The sequence below is a fragment of the Oncorhynchus kisutch genome, linkage group LG8 (genome assembly GCF_002021735.2).
Source record: "Oncorhynchus kisutch isolate 150728-3 linkage group LG8, Okis_V2, whole genome shotgun sequence".
Taxonomy (NCBI): domain Eukaryota; kingdom Metazoa; phylum Chordata; class Actinopteri; order Salmoniformes; family Salmonidae; genus Oncorhynchus; species Oncorhynchus kisutch.
The window spans coordinates 55,861,764-55,880,905 of record NC_034181.2 but is presented as its reverse complement, the minus strand read 5'-3'; the positions used below and the strand labels follow the sequence as shown (position 1 = coordinate 55,880,905).

General features: G+C 40.0%; 1 protein-coding gene across 6 annotated transcripts in view; it reads right to left on the bottom strand.

The window, feature by feature from the left end:
* The window catches only part of LOC109895544 (oxysterols receptor LXR-alpha), a 30,302-nt gene extending 11,887 nt beyond the window's left edge, over positions 1 to 18,415 (bottom strand). For 3 of the 6 annotated variants that reach the window (XM_031830620.1, XM_031830622.1, XM_031830623.1), the window contains exons 1-2: positions 6,835 to 7,053; positions 2,010 to 2,249 (exon numbers count right to left, since the gene is read on the bottom strand). In XM_031830620.1, the coding sequence (XP_031686480.1) occupies positions 2,010 to 2,175 (166 nt within the window). In that variant the 5' untranslated portion in view covers positions 2,176 to 2,249; positions 6,835 to 7,053. Of the gene's footprint in view, positions 1 to 2,009; positions 2,250 to 3,422; positions 4,096 to 6,834; positions 7,055 to 17,881 lie in introns of those variants that run through there. The other 3 variants (XM_031830621.1, XM_031830624.1, XM_020489308.2) reach the window with 3 other exon arrangements.
* Between the last annotated feature and the right edge of the window lie 727 nt (positions 18,416 to 19,142).

Below are 19,142 nucleotides of genomic sequence, written 5' to 3'. Positions count from 1 at the left end.
ACTACACACAGGCCTTTACTGGTCATCTCAAGGAGACTTGGGGCAAAAAAAAAAAAAAAATTAAGAGTTAAATATTGAGATTTCAGATGATCTATGGGGAGAAACCCTGTCTAGAATTCACTCGTTCCATCAATGCCAGATATCAGTTGATACAATAAAGTTGTGCATAAACTTCATTACTCCAAAACCAAATTACATACAATTTACCCCCAGGTCTTATTGTGGCAGAATCAGAATCCTTTAGGTAACATTGATAAATAGATGTTTTATCAATTTTCATAAGTATGCTTATGTGGTAAAAGTTACTTGGGCCCCAGAGAGGGGAGATGTCAGGCTTGTCATCATATGGGAATGTGTCTAACTATTACACGTCCCCTCTGAGGTTGCCTTATCTTGATTTAGTATATGGCCTAGGAGGCTCACTGTCTTTTCTGATCTTGTCCAGGAGGGGGTTTACTTGAGATGGGAGTATCTAGAATTGACAATTGGTATATGCCATTGGATGAGGTAATGTTTTGGTCCTAAGTGGTACCAAGACCCAGATAGGAACTTCGTTTAGGAGACCAAACTGCACAATAATTTATAGCTAATGCTGTCTGACTATGGGATACTCCTCTCTAAAGTAAAATCTTCCTTTGTGCAGTTTTCCTAAGACCTGTGGTTTGTCGTCATGTCGACTAGGAGGTGGATCTTTGCTATAAAGGATCTCAGTTGCCATCATGTTGACACTCTCAGATAATTAAGACATGAAGGTCAGTCAATACAAAAAAATTCAAGAACTTTGAAAGTTTCTTCAAGTGCAGTTGCAAAAACCATCAAGCACTATGATGAAACTGGCTCTCATGAGGAAAGGAAGATGCAGAATTACCTCTGCTGCAGAGGATAATTCATTGGAGTTACCAGGTTCAGAAATTGCAGCCCAAATAAATGCTTCACAGAGTTCAAGTAACAGACATCTCAACATCAACTGTTCAGAGGAGACTGCGTAAATCAGGCCTTCATGGTCAAATTGCTGCAAAGAAACCACTACTGAAGGACACCAGTAAGAAGAAGAGACTCGCTTGGGCCAAGAAACACAAGCAATGGACATTAGAACGGTGGAAATCTGTCCTTTGGTCTGATGAGTCCAAATGTGAGATTTTTGGTTCCAACTGCCATGTCTTTGTGAGACGCAGAGTAGGTGAATGAATGATCTCACCATGTGTGGTTCCCACCATGAAGCATGGAGGTGGGGGTGCGTTGTTGGACACACTGATTTATTTGGAATTCAAGGCACTCTTAACCAGGATGGCAACCACAGCATTCTGCAGCGATACACCATCCCATCTGGTTTGCGCTTAGAGGGACTATCATTTGTTTTTCAACAGGATAATGACTCAACACACCTCCAGGCTGTGTAAGGGCTATCTGACCGATAAGGAGAGTGATGGAGTGCTGCATCAGATGACCTGGCCTCCACAATCACCTGACCTCAACCCAATTGAGATGGTTTGGGATGAGTCGGATGGCAGAGTGAAGGAAAAGCAACCAACAAGTGCTCAGCATATGAACTCCTTCAAGACTGTTGGAAAAGCATTCCAGGTGAAGCTGGTTGAGAGAATGACAAAAGTGTGCAAAGCTGTCAAGGCAAAGGGTGGCTACTTTGAAGATTGTGGCTACTTTGAAGAATATATATTTGGATATGTTTAACACTTTTTTGGTTGCTACATGATTCCATGTGTGTTATTTCATAGTGTTAATGTATTTTACTTTTACTCTACGATGTAGAAAATAGTACAAATAAAGAAAAACCCTTTAATGCGTAGGTGTCCAAAATTTGGACTAGTACTGTATAAGATAAGACTTTGTCGAAAACAAACGGATTAGCCTGACGCTTGGACCAGTCCGACTGGTTTGAGGACATCACTGGACACACAGGTGCCAGGTCTCCCTCACAAAATATATATATCTTGACCTCAATGGGACTTTGTGGATAAATAAAGGTTAACTAAATACAAAAACATGCGCACCTGTGTTGGCAGGCATGTCGCCGGCGGGGTCAGCCTTGATGTTGCTGGGCTCCATGAGCAGCGGGCTGCTCTTCTCAGCTAGTGAGGAAGGCCCTTTCTGGGGGGGACTGGAAAACCCTGCATGGTGGGGTGGTTCCAGGGGGAGGAGGTTGCCCTCATGCTTCATTTCTGCAATGCTGTGGTTGTCACCACTGCAGAAGCAGTCCAGTTGCAGCTCTGGGGCCCCGTCGAACACTTCACCTGCGATACAGAAACACACATTGCAGGGTGTCCAATCAAAAATGCATTTTTTGACCAATGGGTAAAATAACCAGGTTAATTGTGTAGATCAGTGGTTCTCAACTGGGTTTTGCCTCAGGACCCAAATTGAACCAGGTTGTCTCAGTCGTGACCCAATATTCACAACACTTTTTTTTGTTGCCAAAATACATTGTGGAAAACTTTTTTTTTTTTATGCTATATTGATAGTAAATGTAGCAATTATATGACAAGGGAACAACCTTTCCACCTCTCATTGTGGATGATACAATTTTCCCATATTCTTGGTGAGCTCACTGGTTTAAGACCACAATCTACCAAAAATAGCACTGCTAATAGCACTATATTGAAAATAATGTGATTGAAGAACAATTGTTCAAAGATTAAATTATTAAAACATTTAAATGTGTCATTTATCTTATCTAAGAGTGACCTGAGTCCTGAGTAAAGAAAACATTTCACCCACTATAGGCAGAAAACCTACACATTGAGATATTAGACCACTTTACGGTCATTTGCTGTGGCTTTACTTTTGTAATCATACATGACCACATCACCTTTCTAAAAAGTCACAAGATTGTGAGACGTTCACATTTAGGCCTAAATGTGCTCTAACTACATGCAACAATTACACCTGAAAACAGTCCTAAATGTCAATGATATAGGCCTATCTGTAGTAGTAAAAGAATACAATTATAATTTAACAACTTAAAGCTATAAAAAGTTGATGTTTTACTGCCGATCGGCTGGTAACGCGAGGTTCTATGACAATGTATACAAATAGCAACGTCTTCCTGTTACACGGTTGGTTCTAGGAGGTTGAAAACAAACAATATAATACTTCACATCCCTGAAACAGATGGGTTTGGATTATGACAGGGTAAAAAAGTCATACTAAGCTAATTAATTTCTTTAAACATTTAATATTTTCATGACATGACTAAGCCAGTTCAAATATAATTTTTTTAAAGAATAGATATATTTTCTTTTATCTAAAATTGTCACTACATTTTTTTCCTTCTGTAGTGTACTATGTGGGGTGCTCTACAATGACCCCGCTTGTCATTGCACTGACGACTGAGAACCCAGCTGATGAATGAGAGTTAAGGACAAGAACCCAGTCAGATCACTACTAAAACAACATGGGGCTCTTACCATGACAAACATGTGATATCAGTCCCAGCCAGTGTGGACATCTTCTGCACAGCAGCTTGTCATTACGAAATCAAATCTGCACCTGGGGTTAATACAATAATACGAGAGCCAATAGACTGTACTTTAACGCCATAAAGAAGTGATCACGTAGAAAACGTGAAATATAAAGTGCGCCTATACGTGTGATCTCAATTAAATAGCATGTAGACTAGGTTATATGGGGCGGGGAAGCACGGCGCAGTCGCCTTTAACTTCCTAAATATGACAGGCTACAGTTTAGACTCCAACATCGACTGGAAATACATTTTACACTGCTTGAAAATCATCCGGCTCACATTTGTCATTTAGCATTTTTGTCACTTATCAAGGGCTCAATGGCAGACAGGTTTTCACCTTGTAGGCTCAGGGATTCGAACCAGCAGCCTTTCAGTTACTGGCCCAACTAACCGCTCGGCTACCTGCCACCACCACTTATACAAAATGCTCCTAAAAGTTATGCAAAACGTTCTACTCTCAAAGCCTTTAAACTCTACACTGTTTTAAAGTCACCATGGACTCACTGTGAAATCCCTGAGCGGTTTCCTTCCTCTCTGGCAATGGAGTTAGGAACTCTTTTTGTAGTGACAGGGTATATTGATATACCATCCAAAGTGGAATGATTAACTTCACCATGCTCAAAGGAATATTCAATGTCTGCTTTTTACATTTTTACCCATCTACCAATAGGTGCCCTTCTTCGCGAAGCATTAAGAAACCTCTGGTCTTTGTGGTTGACTCTGTTAGAAATTCACTGATCGACTGAAGGATCTTACAGATAATTGAATGTATGAGGTACAGAGATGAGGTAGTCATTCAAAAAAAAAAAATTAACACTTATTGCACACAGAGAGAGTCCATGCGACTTGAGCTCATTTCTAGGAGTTGAATACCTGACTGAAGACAATTTTAGCTCTTCGTTCATTTGTAAAAATGTCTAAAAACTTAATTCCACTTTGACATTCTGGAGTGTTGTGTGTAAGCCAGTGACAAAATCTCAATTTAATACATTTAAAAAATTAAGGCTGTAACAACATTTGGAAAAAGTCAAGGTGTATGAATACTTTCTAAATGTATTGTATTTGAAATTTTCGGTCTGTCACCTGGCCTTAATTTCAACGTCCACAAACGTTTTTTTGGTCCTTAAAATTGGTCCAAACCTAGACGTCCACGATTGGTTCAGATTTGGTCCGGTCCAAATCTGAACCAATCATAGACGTCTAGGTTTCGAAAGTTTAGACAGTACAGCACAGTAAGAGTATAGTACTTTACTACTTTTCTTTACTGTATTATAGAGTATAGATCAGAACAGTCCTTGTACAATAGAATGGAGTACAGTTTAGTACACAGTAGAGCACACTAGAGTTGAGCAGATCAGAAATCTGCATTTTTTTTAAACAGACCTTGAAAAAAAATGAACAATTCAGGTTTGTTTTATATTGAAAGTCAGTGTATTTCCTGCTTCAATAGAGTGATCAGGGGTGTTAGAATATAGTTTTCCTTCAAAGAAAATACATTAGCGCAACACATTCGGCACTAAATAGCTTCCTTTTCATCAGGATGGCAACCAAAGTGCAATTCTATTTATAGCAGCCACATTTAAAAATGAGCTTACAATGGAAAAAGGTATTTTTGGCAAAAACGATGCATGGCCATCATGTTTATAATGTTTATCATAAAAAGAATGTAGCCAGCTACATTGCCTAATTTTCGCTTGAAGTTAATCTTGCATATTACCAGAGAAAAGTAGGTTACACTGAGAAAAGTAGTTACACATTAGTCAGAGCATGGTCTGCTGATAAAATGCCCGTGTGTGAATTCTCATCCAATTGGAGAAGTGCAACTGACGTACAAAATGTGTGCTGACAATATACAGCATTTTAGATCTGCGTTTACAAAATGCTTCAAGATATTTCTTATGTGGGAAAAACAAAAAGTCAAAAAAAATGCACAATTCTGCATTAACACACCCCTGTTGAGTACACTATAATGTAGTGTAGTATACTTTACTTGAATATACTCTGAGCTATAGTGTGCTGTACTTTGATGTCCAAACTTTGCAACAGAATGGTTCAGATTTGGTCCGGTCCAAAGCAACCAAATTTGGTCTTGTTTGGTGGTGGAGCTCATTAAAATAATAGCCCGTGTAGAATAATACCCAAATATTTCAACCTTTTTTTTACCTATTTAGGATACATCACCATGAAGAGAATGACATTCATATCCATAATTATGCAGGGACCCATGATGAAATTCCATTAACACAATTCTGTTACCAGCTGTAAATCCACTACTGTAGTTTAATAACTAAATTAGATAACTCGGTAAAATCTTAAAAGTAGTCTGTGCATAGAGTTTGAAATCAAATGGTTATTGATTGGTATACATTTTAAGTGTCTCCGCGCAATTTTATTACAGTGGAATTGTCCATAGCTAGGAGACATTGTGGTTTAGTGGGTTGAAATCTTCATAGAAGTCGGGAAAAAAATATGACAACATTTTAGCACTTTAGTCTTTTTTTCATATAAAAAAAAAACTCAGATTTATTGAAATGTCCATGTGGTCTATATTAAAAAAGGGGCACTTTGTAATAACTTATAACAGGCTTTAAAATATCCATGGGATATGGGATTCAAATAGTATTTATTTGTGGAACGATTGATTGATAGATACCCATTGATTCTTTCAAGAACATAAACTTAAACTTAAAATGCCTCATGAGCTTAGTCCAACTGTCCCCATCAGAACCCAAAATAAGCCTGCTTTACTCCAATGTTTGTAAACAGCGTAAGTTTAAACAAACTGTATAGCCTCAAAACTATTGATGGGGGAGAGGGGATCAATAGTTACTTAAGGATATTGTTTGAGATATCGTACAATTTTGACAATGGCACAATTTTATTTTTGCACTAGTTGGCTGTACCTGCAACAAAACGCCAGTATTTGTCCTACATCAAACGTGAACAATTAAGAAAAATGCAGGGCGGCAGATGGCCTAGATTAAGAGCGTTGTGCAAGTAACCGAAAAGTCACTGGTTTGAATCCCTGAGCCGATTAGGCCCAAAATCTGTTGATATGCCCTTGAGTAAGGCACTTAACTCTAATTGCTCCTGTAAATCTCTGAATAAGAGCGTCTGCTAAATTCCTATGATGTAAATGTAAAATGCCATCTGGCCCCATCTTCATTGACTCAATTCAACCATTTGGGCAAATGTAGGCATAATAAAAATGTACAAAATTAAAGAAACAGACTTACTTAGCATAGTCCTGTTATTCGTTTGAGCGGCACAAGTGTATTGCATGTCAGTAACTTGTCAGCGTGTTTAAGAGATTGACCAGAGAGTCAGTTAAACTGGGCATCTGGTGTTCAACATACCTTTGAAGTAATGTCCTGTTATGATCTGTCCATCTTGCCCATGTGAGACTGAAACCTCATTCAATGTGGCTGCTTCCCCAGCATTGACAGGCAAACAGCTTTAAGGACAGGCCTGTTTGTGTTCCACTCAAAAAAATAAATCCCTCGGTCCTCGGTCTCGTGGAAGTTATGACTCAAGCATATCTTGAGAGAAACACAAACCCTTCTGCTAGCCAATATCCTGTGGGAGACAGAGAGAAACAGAGAGATGGAGGAAAGGCAGGGTGAAAACAGGAACACAGACGAGGTAACTATTGGTCGTTTGCATGGTTCTGAAATCCCAATAGGGCCTTGTGCTGCTCAAATATTTTCATCTTGGAGTGTGTCTAACCAGCCACTTCTCACAAACACAATACAAAAAAGCAGCCTTCTCAAAGTTCTCTAGTGAACAGAGAACTAACAACTCACAAGTTATGGTGTAATAGTACACCATTTGTACTGAACCGTTCAGTATGGGGACCTCAGGTCTGTCCGCACTGAACCCAAATTGATACAAAAAATAAATGTACAAAATAAAAATACACTGGGCCTATAAGCCATTGTAGGACTATGCCTCAAGTAAATCTGAGCAGAAAAATATTTCAGGCTATTCCGTAAAATTTATCATTTTAATTGGCGCATTTGAAACTGTGCTTTTGTGAGGCACAGCCAGAAACTAGTTTAAAATCTCCAGTTTGGGAACATTGTCTTCCCAGACTACAACAGCGATGGACAGATAGTGGATAAAACGTTAACAGTACGTTGCCACGCTCAATGAGAATAACCTATGCATGTTGACACATTTCAGGGCTCCACAGTGCAACCATTTGACTTACATTTCAATAAAAATGTTAATGTGTACCAGCTAAAATTGCAGTGGTCTGAAGGAATAGGTCCATTCTATGAATTGTGTTTCTATAATTGAAATGACACCCACCTTGTATTCAAGAGCATGTCTCAACCAATTGCAGGCACAACACACAAACCTCAGATGATGTCAAGTAGGGTCGAAGCTTTAACATAAGTGAATGTAAGGCAATGCATCGCAGTGCTAGAGGTGTCTCTAGAGACCTGGGTTCAATCCCGGGCTGTGTCGCAGACGGGAGATCCGCGAGGCAGCGATCAATTGTCCCAGCGACGTCCCGGTTAGGCCCACTGGGATGTCCTTGTCCCATCGCGCTCTAGTGACTCCTTGTTGCGGGCAGACCGCCATTACGAGTCAGCATCACTAAAGTGTCATGCCGCCATCTCGGTAAGGTGGTTCTCTAAGTTCTTCCCAATTTGAACTTTAGTCATTTCGGTAATGAGAAGGTCAAGTGTCAAAGGTTATTTTTTTGAAAAATATCCTCATTCTGAAAACATAAGTGAAGAAATTTGTGCTCAACTAAGGACAACTCCAATGGCTGATGCATCATTGGTGAATAAAAATGTATTGAAAAACTGAGTTTGTACAGCAACTTCAAAAAGTGTTATGTTAATTGACAAACGTGTCCACAGGTGTTTAAGTAATAAATATTATAGTTCAATATAAACCATTTATGAACCAACTACAGCAACAGTGTTTTATTCAAATAAGTTAGGTTTTTCTAAAGTAAAAAAATGACCTAAAGATTTAATACGGACAAATTTTGGTAATGAGACTTTGGGGCGACATTTTTTTCATTATAATAAAGACAGTGCCATAAACTAGGCATCTTAGTCTTCAGAATTATAGTTCACCGTTGCAGATGCATCATGGTTTTCTAACTCAATTTCATAAGCCATGATTAAAGCTGGTTTCATGAGAATCAGTTGTTCAAAATTCATTGATTCTTGAAGAACCACCGCTACGCTAGACTCCGCATGAGCTTAGTACAACCGTCTTACCAAGATAACTAGGGCTAGGAATTGCCAGGGACCTCACGATATGATATTGACACTTTGGTGCCGATGCAATATGTATTTCAATTCTCATAATTCTAGATGTATTGCGATTAGATACTGCGATTTAATTGCAATTTGATGTTCCAAACATATTGCTCACTATATGTCTGCTGCTGAGAAACAAGACAGAGCATAAGAAAATGTATTTTGATCAGTCATGGAAGTAAAAGCGCTGAAAATGTGTTGGCTTACTATTTAAAAAGGAAGATGGGTAACAAGCTATAGGATGAAAACTACCCATGTTAATGTGCAGGTACAGCCAACTAACATTAGCTAACGCTACTTAGCACCAGTTGTGGAAAAAGTACCCAAATGTCATACTTGAGTAAAAGAAAGATACCTTAATAGAAAAATCACTCAAAATCAGTAAAAGACAACCAGTAAAATGCTACTTGAGTAAAAGTATTTGGTTTTAAATATACTTAAGCATCCAAAGTAAATGTAATTGCTTAAAATATACTTAAGCATCAAAACTATAAATCATTTCAAATTCCTTAAATTAAGCAAACCAGACAGCACACTCCAACACTAGGATATTACATACAAACCAAGCATTTGTGATTAGTGAGTCCTTCAGATCAGAGGCAGTAGGCATGACCAGGGATGTTCTCTTGATAAGTGTGAATTAGGCCATTGTCCTGTCCTGCTAAGCATTCAAAATGTAACGAGTACCTTTGGGTGTCAGGGAAAAATCTATGGGTGTAAAAAGTACATTATTTTCATTAGGAATGCAGTGAAGTAAAAGTTGTCAAATATAAAATAGTAAAGTAACAAAAACTACTGAAGTAGTACCAAAGTATTTTTAATTAAGTACATTACACCCCTGCTTTTTACAAATCGATTCTTGGGAGTCAAATTATCAATATAATATTGTGATATGTAACTATTGATTTTACCTGCATCACTATTGACCACCCCAAATAAAATAGGCTATACTTGTTTTAATTCATTGTTTGTAGCTTCAAAATCAGTTTAAAACTATATTTTTGATATTGTGGACTGTCAGTTGTCCATAGTACCATCTATGAATGTAAGAGATTAGGCCTACAATTCTCCAGAACCATTTCTTAGTTATGGCAAAACAAGTGCCTGGGCTGCCGTTGGTGAAAAACCAAAAGGAGGATTGTTCCTTTCAAGACTTTTTGCCTATTTAAATGTACTGTGTCCTAGGCTAACAATTTCCACTTTAGATGACAGGAAAGCTGCAGCTGGTTTGAAAGCTTGAGTTGACTGGGTGAATGAGGATCTTTGGGCTGTGGGCCACTGACCTAAAGTAACCTCCCCCTTGCTCAATACAAGTCCAATGTTCTGTAGAGCTTATCAGGAACCTATGTCCAGGAAATGGGTGCTACTGTTCTCAAAGACTGGTGGAATTTAAATCATAAGAGACATTCCCAATAAATTATAAAATATATATTTTTTAAAGGGGATATCTGCATTTGCTACACCAATTTTTTTTATTCATGATATACACCCATTGATTCCTGAAGAGGCCTAATTCAAAAACCTTACTTAAAAATATCCTTTGGTCATAAATAGATGACATTAATTTATTTCCATGGCTAGGGGGAGCAGACATTCTGAGATATGAAATTAGGAATATGCCCTTTAACCCACTTTATTCAAAGCCTGTTCTGAGAACTATTGGGAACTGTCCCCTCATTTGTAAACATAGGATTGTTACTCAACAATGGTGAAGAAGCCATACAAAGCTTTAAGAAAACTCATGTTGCTTATGCCCAAGTTTCAGTACCTCCTTTGCTGGCGAGCATGCATGGGAGTGTGTGTGTACGTACAATCTCACAGTGAAAGGCAGCAGGAGACAGTTCCATCACAGTAGAACATCTATTGCCAGTAAGCATATTGGGTGTAACTTATTTTTTCTCCTGAGTGTCACAACATCAGCGGATGTAACAACTGGTTAAGCGAAAAGTCTTCCATACTCAGCACCAACAACAGCGTGTGAAAGGTAACCTTAGCAGATTTTGGCCATCCATAATCACACTTCAAGGAATTCTGGGTACAGAACTAGTATGAGTTCTAGTCATTATATTTATATGAGTTTGGCCTCTAATGACCCACTGAGGAAAGAAAAGTCACCTCAAATTAAAGTCCCCCCCCCCACACACACACACACGTAGACTTGGACACAATTACTACCGTTGCTAGCTAGTAACGGGCTAATGCAACGCTCCATTAGCCGTTAGAGGATAGGTACGGTTTGGCGAAGCACCGAAAATTTGAGACCAACCATAACAATACTATCTTCATTTTCGAGTTGGTCAAACCTTTTCACATTTTGTTACAGCCTTATTCTAAAATTGATTTTTTTATATATATATATATATAAAATAGCAATCTACACACAATACCCCATAAAGACAACACAAAAACAGGTTTGACATTTTTTACAAATGAAATACATTGTTTACATAAGGTATTACATAGTATTCAGACCCATTTCCATGAGACTAAATTGAGCTCAGGTGTATCCGATTACCATTGATCATCCTTGAGATGTTTCTACAACTTGATTGGAGTCCAATTCAATTGATTGGACATTATTTGGAAAGGCACAGAACTCTATATATTTATGTGTGGTGATTAGAAGAAAAAAAATATATATATATATATGGTCCCACAGTTGACAGTGCATGTCAGAGCAAAAACCAAGCAATGAGGTCGAAGGAATTGTCCGTTGAGCTCTGAGATAGGATTGAGGCACCGATTTCGGGACTGGTACCAAAACATTTCTGTAGCATTGAAGGTCCACAAGAACACAGTGGCCTCCATCATTCTTAAATGGAAGAAGTTTGAAACCCCCAACACTCTTCCTAGAGCTGGCCGACCAGTCAAACTGAGCAATCGAGGGAGAAGGGCCTTGGTCAGGGAGGTGGCCGAGAACCCGATGGTCACTGACAGAGATCCAGAGTTCCTCTGTGGTGATTTAGAAACCTTCCAGAAGGACAACCATCTCTGCAGCACTCCACTAATCAGGCGTTTATGGTAGGGTGGCCAGACGGAAGTCACTCCTCAGTAAAAAGCGGGTGACAGCCCACTTGGAGTTTGCCAAAAGGCACCTAAGACCATGTCTGATAAAATCTAAATTGAAAACTTTGGCCTGAATGCCAAGCGATACGTCTGGAGGAAACCTTACACCATCATGCTGTGGGGATGTTTTTCAGCAGCAGGGACTGGGAGACTAGTCAGGATTCTTGATGAAAACCTGCTCCAGAGTGCTCAGGACCTCAGACTGGAGCGAAGCTTCACCTTCCAACAGGACAATGACCCTAAGCACACAGCCAAGACAATGCAGGAGTGTGTGGCCCAGCCAGAGCCCGGACTTTAACCCGATCAAACATCTCTGGAGAGACCTGAAAATAGCTGTGCAGCGACACTTCCCATCCAACCTGAAAAACCTTAAATACAAGTGTGCCAAGCAAGTAGCGTCATACCCAAGATGACTCCAGGCTGTAATCGCTGCCAAATGTGCTTCAACAAAGTACTGAGTAAAGGGTCTAGATACTTACGTAAATGTAACCTGTTTTTGCTTTGTCATTATGCGACAGTGTGTAGATTGAGGGGGGGCAACAAATACATTTTAGAAAAAGGCTGTTAACAAAATGTGGAAAAAGTCAAGGGGTCTGAATTCTTTACAAATGCACTGTGTCTTCTAAAAAGTCAATGTCCAGTTGCAGGTGGGTAGTTTGAATTTAGAAAATGCTCCGTTATTAAAATAAATCCATGTTTTCCTTCATGAAGTAATCAAACATAGTGTACACCGCCATCTTGTCTAGTTAAAATATTTTCTCATTGATCATTACAGGTGAGTGTCATCATGACATACTGCACTTTGCGGTGGACCCACTGGAGTGTATGGTTGATGAAACAGTGAAGCATGTGTTGATGTATTGTTCTAAGTACCAGTATGTGGAAGAGAGGGATAGATTGATGTTTAGGGTTATTGAGGTTGGACAGGGATGGATGATTGACTACACACTCCATCCAGTACAGTAGGTGGACCTCTAACGTTTGTTTGCGGACCACCATTATCTTATAGAAGGGGTGGACATACCTGTCTCAATCAATTACTATTATAACTATAGGTCGACCGATTCAATCGGAATGGCCGATTAATTAGGGCTGATTTCAAGTTCAAGAACGGTGGGTTAACTGCCTCCTTCAGGGGGAGAACGAGAGATTCACCTTGTCAGCTCGGAGGATCCAATCTTGCAACCTTACAGTTAACTAGTCCAATGCAATAACAACCTGCCTCTTGTTGCACTCCACAAGGAGACTGCCTGTTATGAAAAATGCAGTAAGCCAAGGTAAGTTGCTAGCTAGCATTAAACTTACATTATAAAAAACAATCAATCATAATCACTAGTTAACTACACATGGTTGATGATATTACTAGATATTATCTAGCGTGTCCTGCGTTGCATATAATCTGACTGAGCATACAAGTATCTAAGTATCTGACTGAGCGGTGGTAGGCAGAAGCAGGCGCGTAAACATTAATTCAAACAGCACTCTCGTGCGTTTTGCCAGCAGCTCTTTGTTGTGCGTCAAGCGTTGCGCTGTTTATGACTTCAAGCCTATCAACTCCCGAGATGAGGCTGGTGTAAACGAAGTGAAATGGCTGGCTAGTTAGTGTGCGCTAATAGCGTTTCAAATGTCACTCGCTCTGAGCCTGTGGTTGTTTCCCTTGCTCTGCATGGGTAACGATGCTTCGAGGGTGGCTGTTGTCGTTGTGTTTCTGGTTCGAGCCCAGGGAGGAGCGAGGAGAGGGACGGAAGCTATGCTGTTACACTGGCAATACTAAAGTGCCTATAAGAACATCCAATAGTCAAATGTTAAATGAAATACAAATGGTATAGAGGGAAATAGTCCTATAATTCCTATAATAACTACAACCTAAAACTTCTTACCTGGGAATATTGAAGACTCATGTTTAAAGGAACCACCAGCTTTCATATGTTCTCATGTTCTGAGCAAGGAACTTAAACGTTAGCTTTTTTACATGACACATCTTGCACTTTTACTTTCTTCTCCAACACTTTGTTTTTGCATTATTTAAACCAAATTGAACATGTTTCATGATTTGAGGCTAAATTGATTTTATTGATGTATTAAGTTAAAACAAGTGTTCATTCAGTATTGTTGTAATTATCATTATTACACATTTTAAAAAATTACAAAAATCGGCCGATTAATCGGTACCGGCTTTTTTGGTCCTCCCATAATTGGTATCGGTGTTGAAAAATCATAATCAGTCAACCTCTAATTATAACCTACCCAAACCAGAAACCATGGATAGAGGGCAGCATTCGCACTAAACTGAAAGTGCAACCGCATTTAATCATGGTTGAATGCAAACATTTTAATTATTCCCTCCGTAAGGCAATCAAACAGACAAAACGTCAGTACAGAGATAGTTTAATAATGGAAAAATTGTTGTAATCAATTTATCACTAGCCACTTTATATAATGTTTACATACCCTACATTACTCATCTCATATGTATATACTGTACGGCATCCATAGCCGCATCCTCAGAGCATGCGGTGACCAGCTGGCTGGAGTGTTCACAGACATATTCAATCTCTCCCTAATCCAGTCTGCTGTCCCCACATGCTTCAAGATGTCTACCATTGGTCCTGTACCCAAGAAACCCTACCCCATCCCAAAATCCCTTTCATCCCTGTCCAACCTCAATAACCCTACACAGCAAAGCAAAGGTAACTGAACTACTGACTACCGCCCTGTAGCACTCACTTCTGTCATCATTAAGCGCTTGAGAGGCTAGTTAACCTCTTGAGTGTAGGGGGCAGTATTTTGATGTTTGGATGAAAAATGTACCCAAATGAGACTGCCTATTTCTCAGGCCCAGAATATGCATATAATTGTTAGGATAGAATTAGGCTAGAAAACACTCTAAAGTTTCCAAAACTCTCAAATATTGTCTGAGTATAACAAAACTGATATCGCAGGCGAAAACCTGCAGAAAATAAAACCTGGAAGTGTTGTTTTTCCTGGAAGCTCTGTTCCATAGCCTGCCTTCGCTCCATTTAAGGGGATATCAACCAGATTCCTTTTCCTATGGCTTCCCCATGGTGTGAACAGTCTTTAGACATAGTTTCAGGCCTTTATTTTGAAAAATTAGCGAGAAAGATCACATCGTGTCATTGGATGGCTGGGTGCCAGCAGCGTTTTGCATGCACAACAGCTTGGAGCAGACATTTTCTCTCTCCTATTGAAGAAGCTACAGTCCCGGTTGAAATATTATTGATTATATATTGTAAAAACAACCTGATGATTGATTTAAAAAAAACGTTTGACATGTTTCTACGAACATTATGGATACTAATTGGAATTTTCGTCTGCGATGTGACTGCTCGAGCCTTTCTGAACAAAACGTGCCAACCAAATGGAGGTATTTTGGATATAAAAAAATAATCTTTATTGAACAAAAGGAACATTTATTGTGTAACTGGGAGTCTCATGAGTGCAAACATCCGAAGATCAAAGGTAAGCTATTAATTTTATTGCTTTTCTGACTTTCGTGACCAATCTGACACCAGGTGGATTAACAACAAGCTAAACTGTGTTTTGCAATATTGCACTTGTGATTTCATGAAACATTAAATATTCAATTAATTTAAATTTAGCGCTCTGCAATTCAGCGGATGTTGACAAAAACGATCCCCCTAACGGGATGGGTGCATCAAGAAGTTAAAAGATCATAACCACCTTACACCCTAGACCCACTTCAATTTGTTTACCGACCCAATAGATCCACAGACGATGCCCTATCCCACCTGGAAAAGACGAATACCCATGTAAGAATGCTGTTCATTGACTATAGCTCAGCCTTCAACACAATAGTACTCTCCAAGCTCGGGGACCTGTATCTGTGCAACTTGGGCCGCCCCCAGGTGGTAAAGGTAGGAAACAACATCTCCACTTCACTGATCCTCAACACAGGGGCACCACAAGGTTACGTACTCAGCCCCCTCCTGTACACCCTGTTCACCCATGACTGCGTAACCACACACACCAACTCAAGCATCAAGTCTGCAGGTGACAACCATAGTAGGCTTGATTACCAACAATGACGAGACAGCCTACAGGGAGGTGGTGAGGGCCCTGGCGGAGTTGTGCCAGGAAAATAACCTCTCCCTCAACAAAATGAAGGAGCTAATCGTTAACTTGAGGAAAAAGCAGCGGGAGAATGCCCATATCCACATAGACGGGACCGCATTGGAGAAGGTGGAAAGCTTCATGTTCCTCGGTGTACACATCACTGACGATTTGAAATGGGCCACCCCCACAGACAGTGTGGTGAAGAAGGCACAACAGTGTCTCTTCAACCTCAGTAGGTTGGCTTGGCCCCTAAGACCCTCAAACTTTTACAGATGCACAATTGAGAACATCCTGTCGGGCTGTATCACCACCTGGTACGGCAACTGCATCGCCCGCCACCACAGGGCTCTCCAGAGGGTGGTGCGGTCTACCCAACGCATCACACTACCTGCCCTCAGGACACCTACAGAACCTGATATCACAGGCACGCCAAAAATATCAACCTCCCAAGCAAAGGCCTGTTCACCCTGTTATCATCCAGAAGGTGAGGTCAACACAGGAGCAACAAAGCTGGGACAGAGAGTCTGAAAAACCACTACTATCTCAAGGCAATCAGGAATGTTAAGTAGCCATCACTAGCCACCTTCCACCCAGTTACTCAAACCTGCACCTTAGAGGCTGCTGCCCTATATACATAGATATGGAATCACTGTTCACCTTAATGTCTACATATTTCTTTACACATTTCATATGTATATACTGTATTCTATTTTAGTCAATGCCACATTGCTCATCCTAATATTTATATATTTCTTAATTCCATTTTAGATGTGTGTATTGTTAGATAATACTGCACTGTTGGAGCTAGGAACACAAGCATTTTGCTACACCATCTGCTAAATATGTGTATGTTACCAATAAAGTTTGATTTGATGAGAGAAGATTTGAAATAGACAAGATAGTAGCATACACATTGTTGGATTGGATTACTTCATGGAGCCCAAAATATTTTATCAGAGCATTTTCGAAATACAAACGAACCACATGGAATTAGACATTTTAAAATATACATGTTTGACCAAATCGAGAACTAAGATAATGTTGCCAAGTTATGGTTGATTGCAAATTATCTGTGCTAAGCCTAACAGTACCTATCCTGTAACCCGCTAATGAAACATCACAACATTGTTAGCCCGTTGCAATCTGCTAGCTATGTATCACAATCACATTGAACAACCATGATCAAAAACACAACTAATCTCATTTGTAAAAATTCTGAGTCTGACAAATTGAGCACAGGCATCATTAGTCACCATAAAGTTGTCAAATGCCGCACGGGGCAGCAGGGTGGCCCAGCTGTGAAGAGCGTTGGGCCAGTAACCTAAAGATTGCTTGTTCGAATCCCCTAGCCGATTAGGTGAACAATCTGTGACAACACTGTCACTGTCCAGCTGTTGAAGTTGTGTTGCAATCTTATGGCAAGTTCCCAACTTATTATTTCGCAATCATGTCATCATGACCATTGGGGGTAGTTAGATAGCGAGTTAGCTAAATGCTAGCAAACTATATGGTTTTCTGACGACATCAGTGATGTTGACGTTAGTTAGCTAACTAGGTAGCGTTTGCTAGGTAACTACTAGTAGCTAGCTAACTTGTTAGCAAGTTGTTTATTAACGCAGAAAGCTAGCCACATAACTCATTTAAACTCCATAAACATTGCCTTAACCACGTTATTCTGTGGCTCGTACGCTGTTTTTCTATAACTAGCTATTTAGAAGAGCTAACTAGCTAATGTAAGCTCTATCGGTAAACGAAAACATGCCTGCTTAGCACGCTACCGTTAGCTATGGCTCAAGGGCTAACTCTGGCTGGCGGTGGTGGATTCTAGCTACCAAGTTCGTCAGCTAGCTATTCCAGTAGACAGAAGTAGAAAAAGACAACTGTATCATGTCCAAACTGACATTTCAAGAAAACAAACTATCCTACGCAACACAAAAAAAGGTCAGATTTGGTGGCTTGCCTGAGTTTGTTACCGATAGTCACCCCGTTTCGTAGCGACTAGCCAGACAGATCCCACGAAGCCCTGCTGCACGGTCGGTGAAGTCAATCAGGTGACTTGAGCAGGAAATAGGTAGAGGTAGGCCTAAATACATTTCAGCCGAAGCCACAAAGATTTGTCAGTTTTGACACACATAGCCTAGATACAGCTAAAATGAATTCATTATTGCGAATGCCACATATTTAACTGCACCACCCCCCGGCCTTGACCAAAACTGATCTGATCGATTGCACATGACGTCACGACAACAATTTGTAAACTCGGTCAATTTTGAAGAGGGGTCGCAATGTATGCTGCGTTCAAAACACCTGTGAACTCGGACAAATACGGTAAAATCATGACCTCAGTGATCTTCGTGTCGGAAAGTCGGAGATCTAGAATAGGCCCGAGTTCTGGAGTTGGAATTCCAAGTCGGATGACCGTTCAAATCGAGCTCGTTCAAGTAGAGTTCGTTTTTTTTTCGGAGTTCCAAGCTCCCAGTTGTTCTGAGCGCGGCAATATTTCTGGAAGATGTGGGCACTTTAGCAAACGATATCATTCACGCATTATTTATTTAACCGTTATCAGGGAGTCATGCTGAGACCAATGTCTCTTTTACATATGAGCCCTGGATTACAGAAAATAGAAATGCAAGCCGAAAGAAAACACGGTCATAAAGAATGTATTTCCATGTTTCCCTTGTTGCTTTGTAATTTAAATGGGAACAGATGGGCATGGAGAATAAACGATATCACGATATCGTGGAGAATAAACGATATCACGATATCATGGAGAATAAACGATATCATTTGCGGTAGGTTGTGCACACTAAAGGAAACAAAGATGATCTATTAGATTGATAAAATAGTCGAGTGCCCGCTCTAAATTGAGGAAATGGAATGGAGTCCCTGGAGAAGGCGGTCAGGAGTAGTGCAGTTTTATCATGAGGAGACGTATACTTAGAAAACGGAGGAGGAATGAAGGGAAATTGAGATGGAGAGAAGGTCTAACAGAGAAAGAGAGGGGGAGATTGAGTCGGATAAGAATATTGGGGGAAAGGGAGATGGTTTGTTAAAGAAGAAGGGAGAAAGAGAGGGGGAGATTGAGACGGATAAGAATATTGGGGAAAAGGGAGATGGTTTGTTAAAGAAGAAGGAAGAAAGCGAGGGGGAGATTGAGTCGGATAGGAATATTGGGGAAAAGGGAGATGGTTTGTTAAAGAAGAAGGGGACAAAATGTAAGC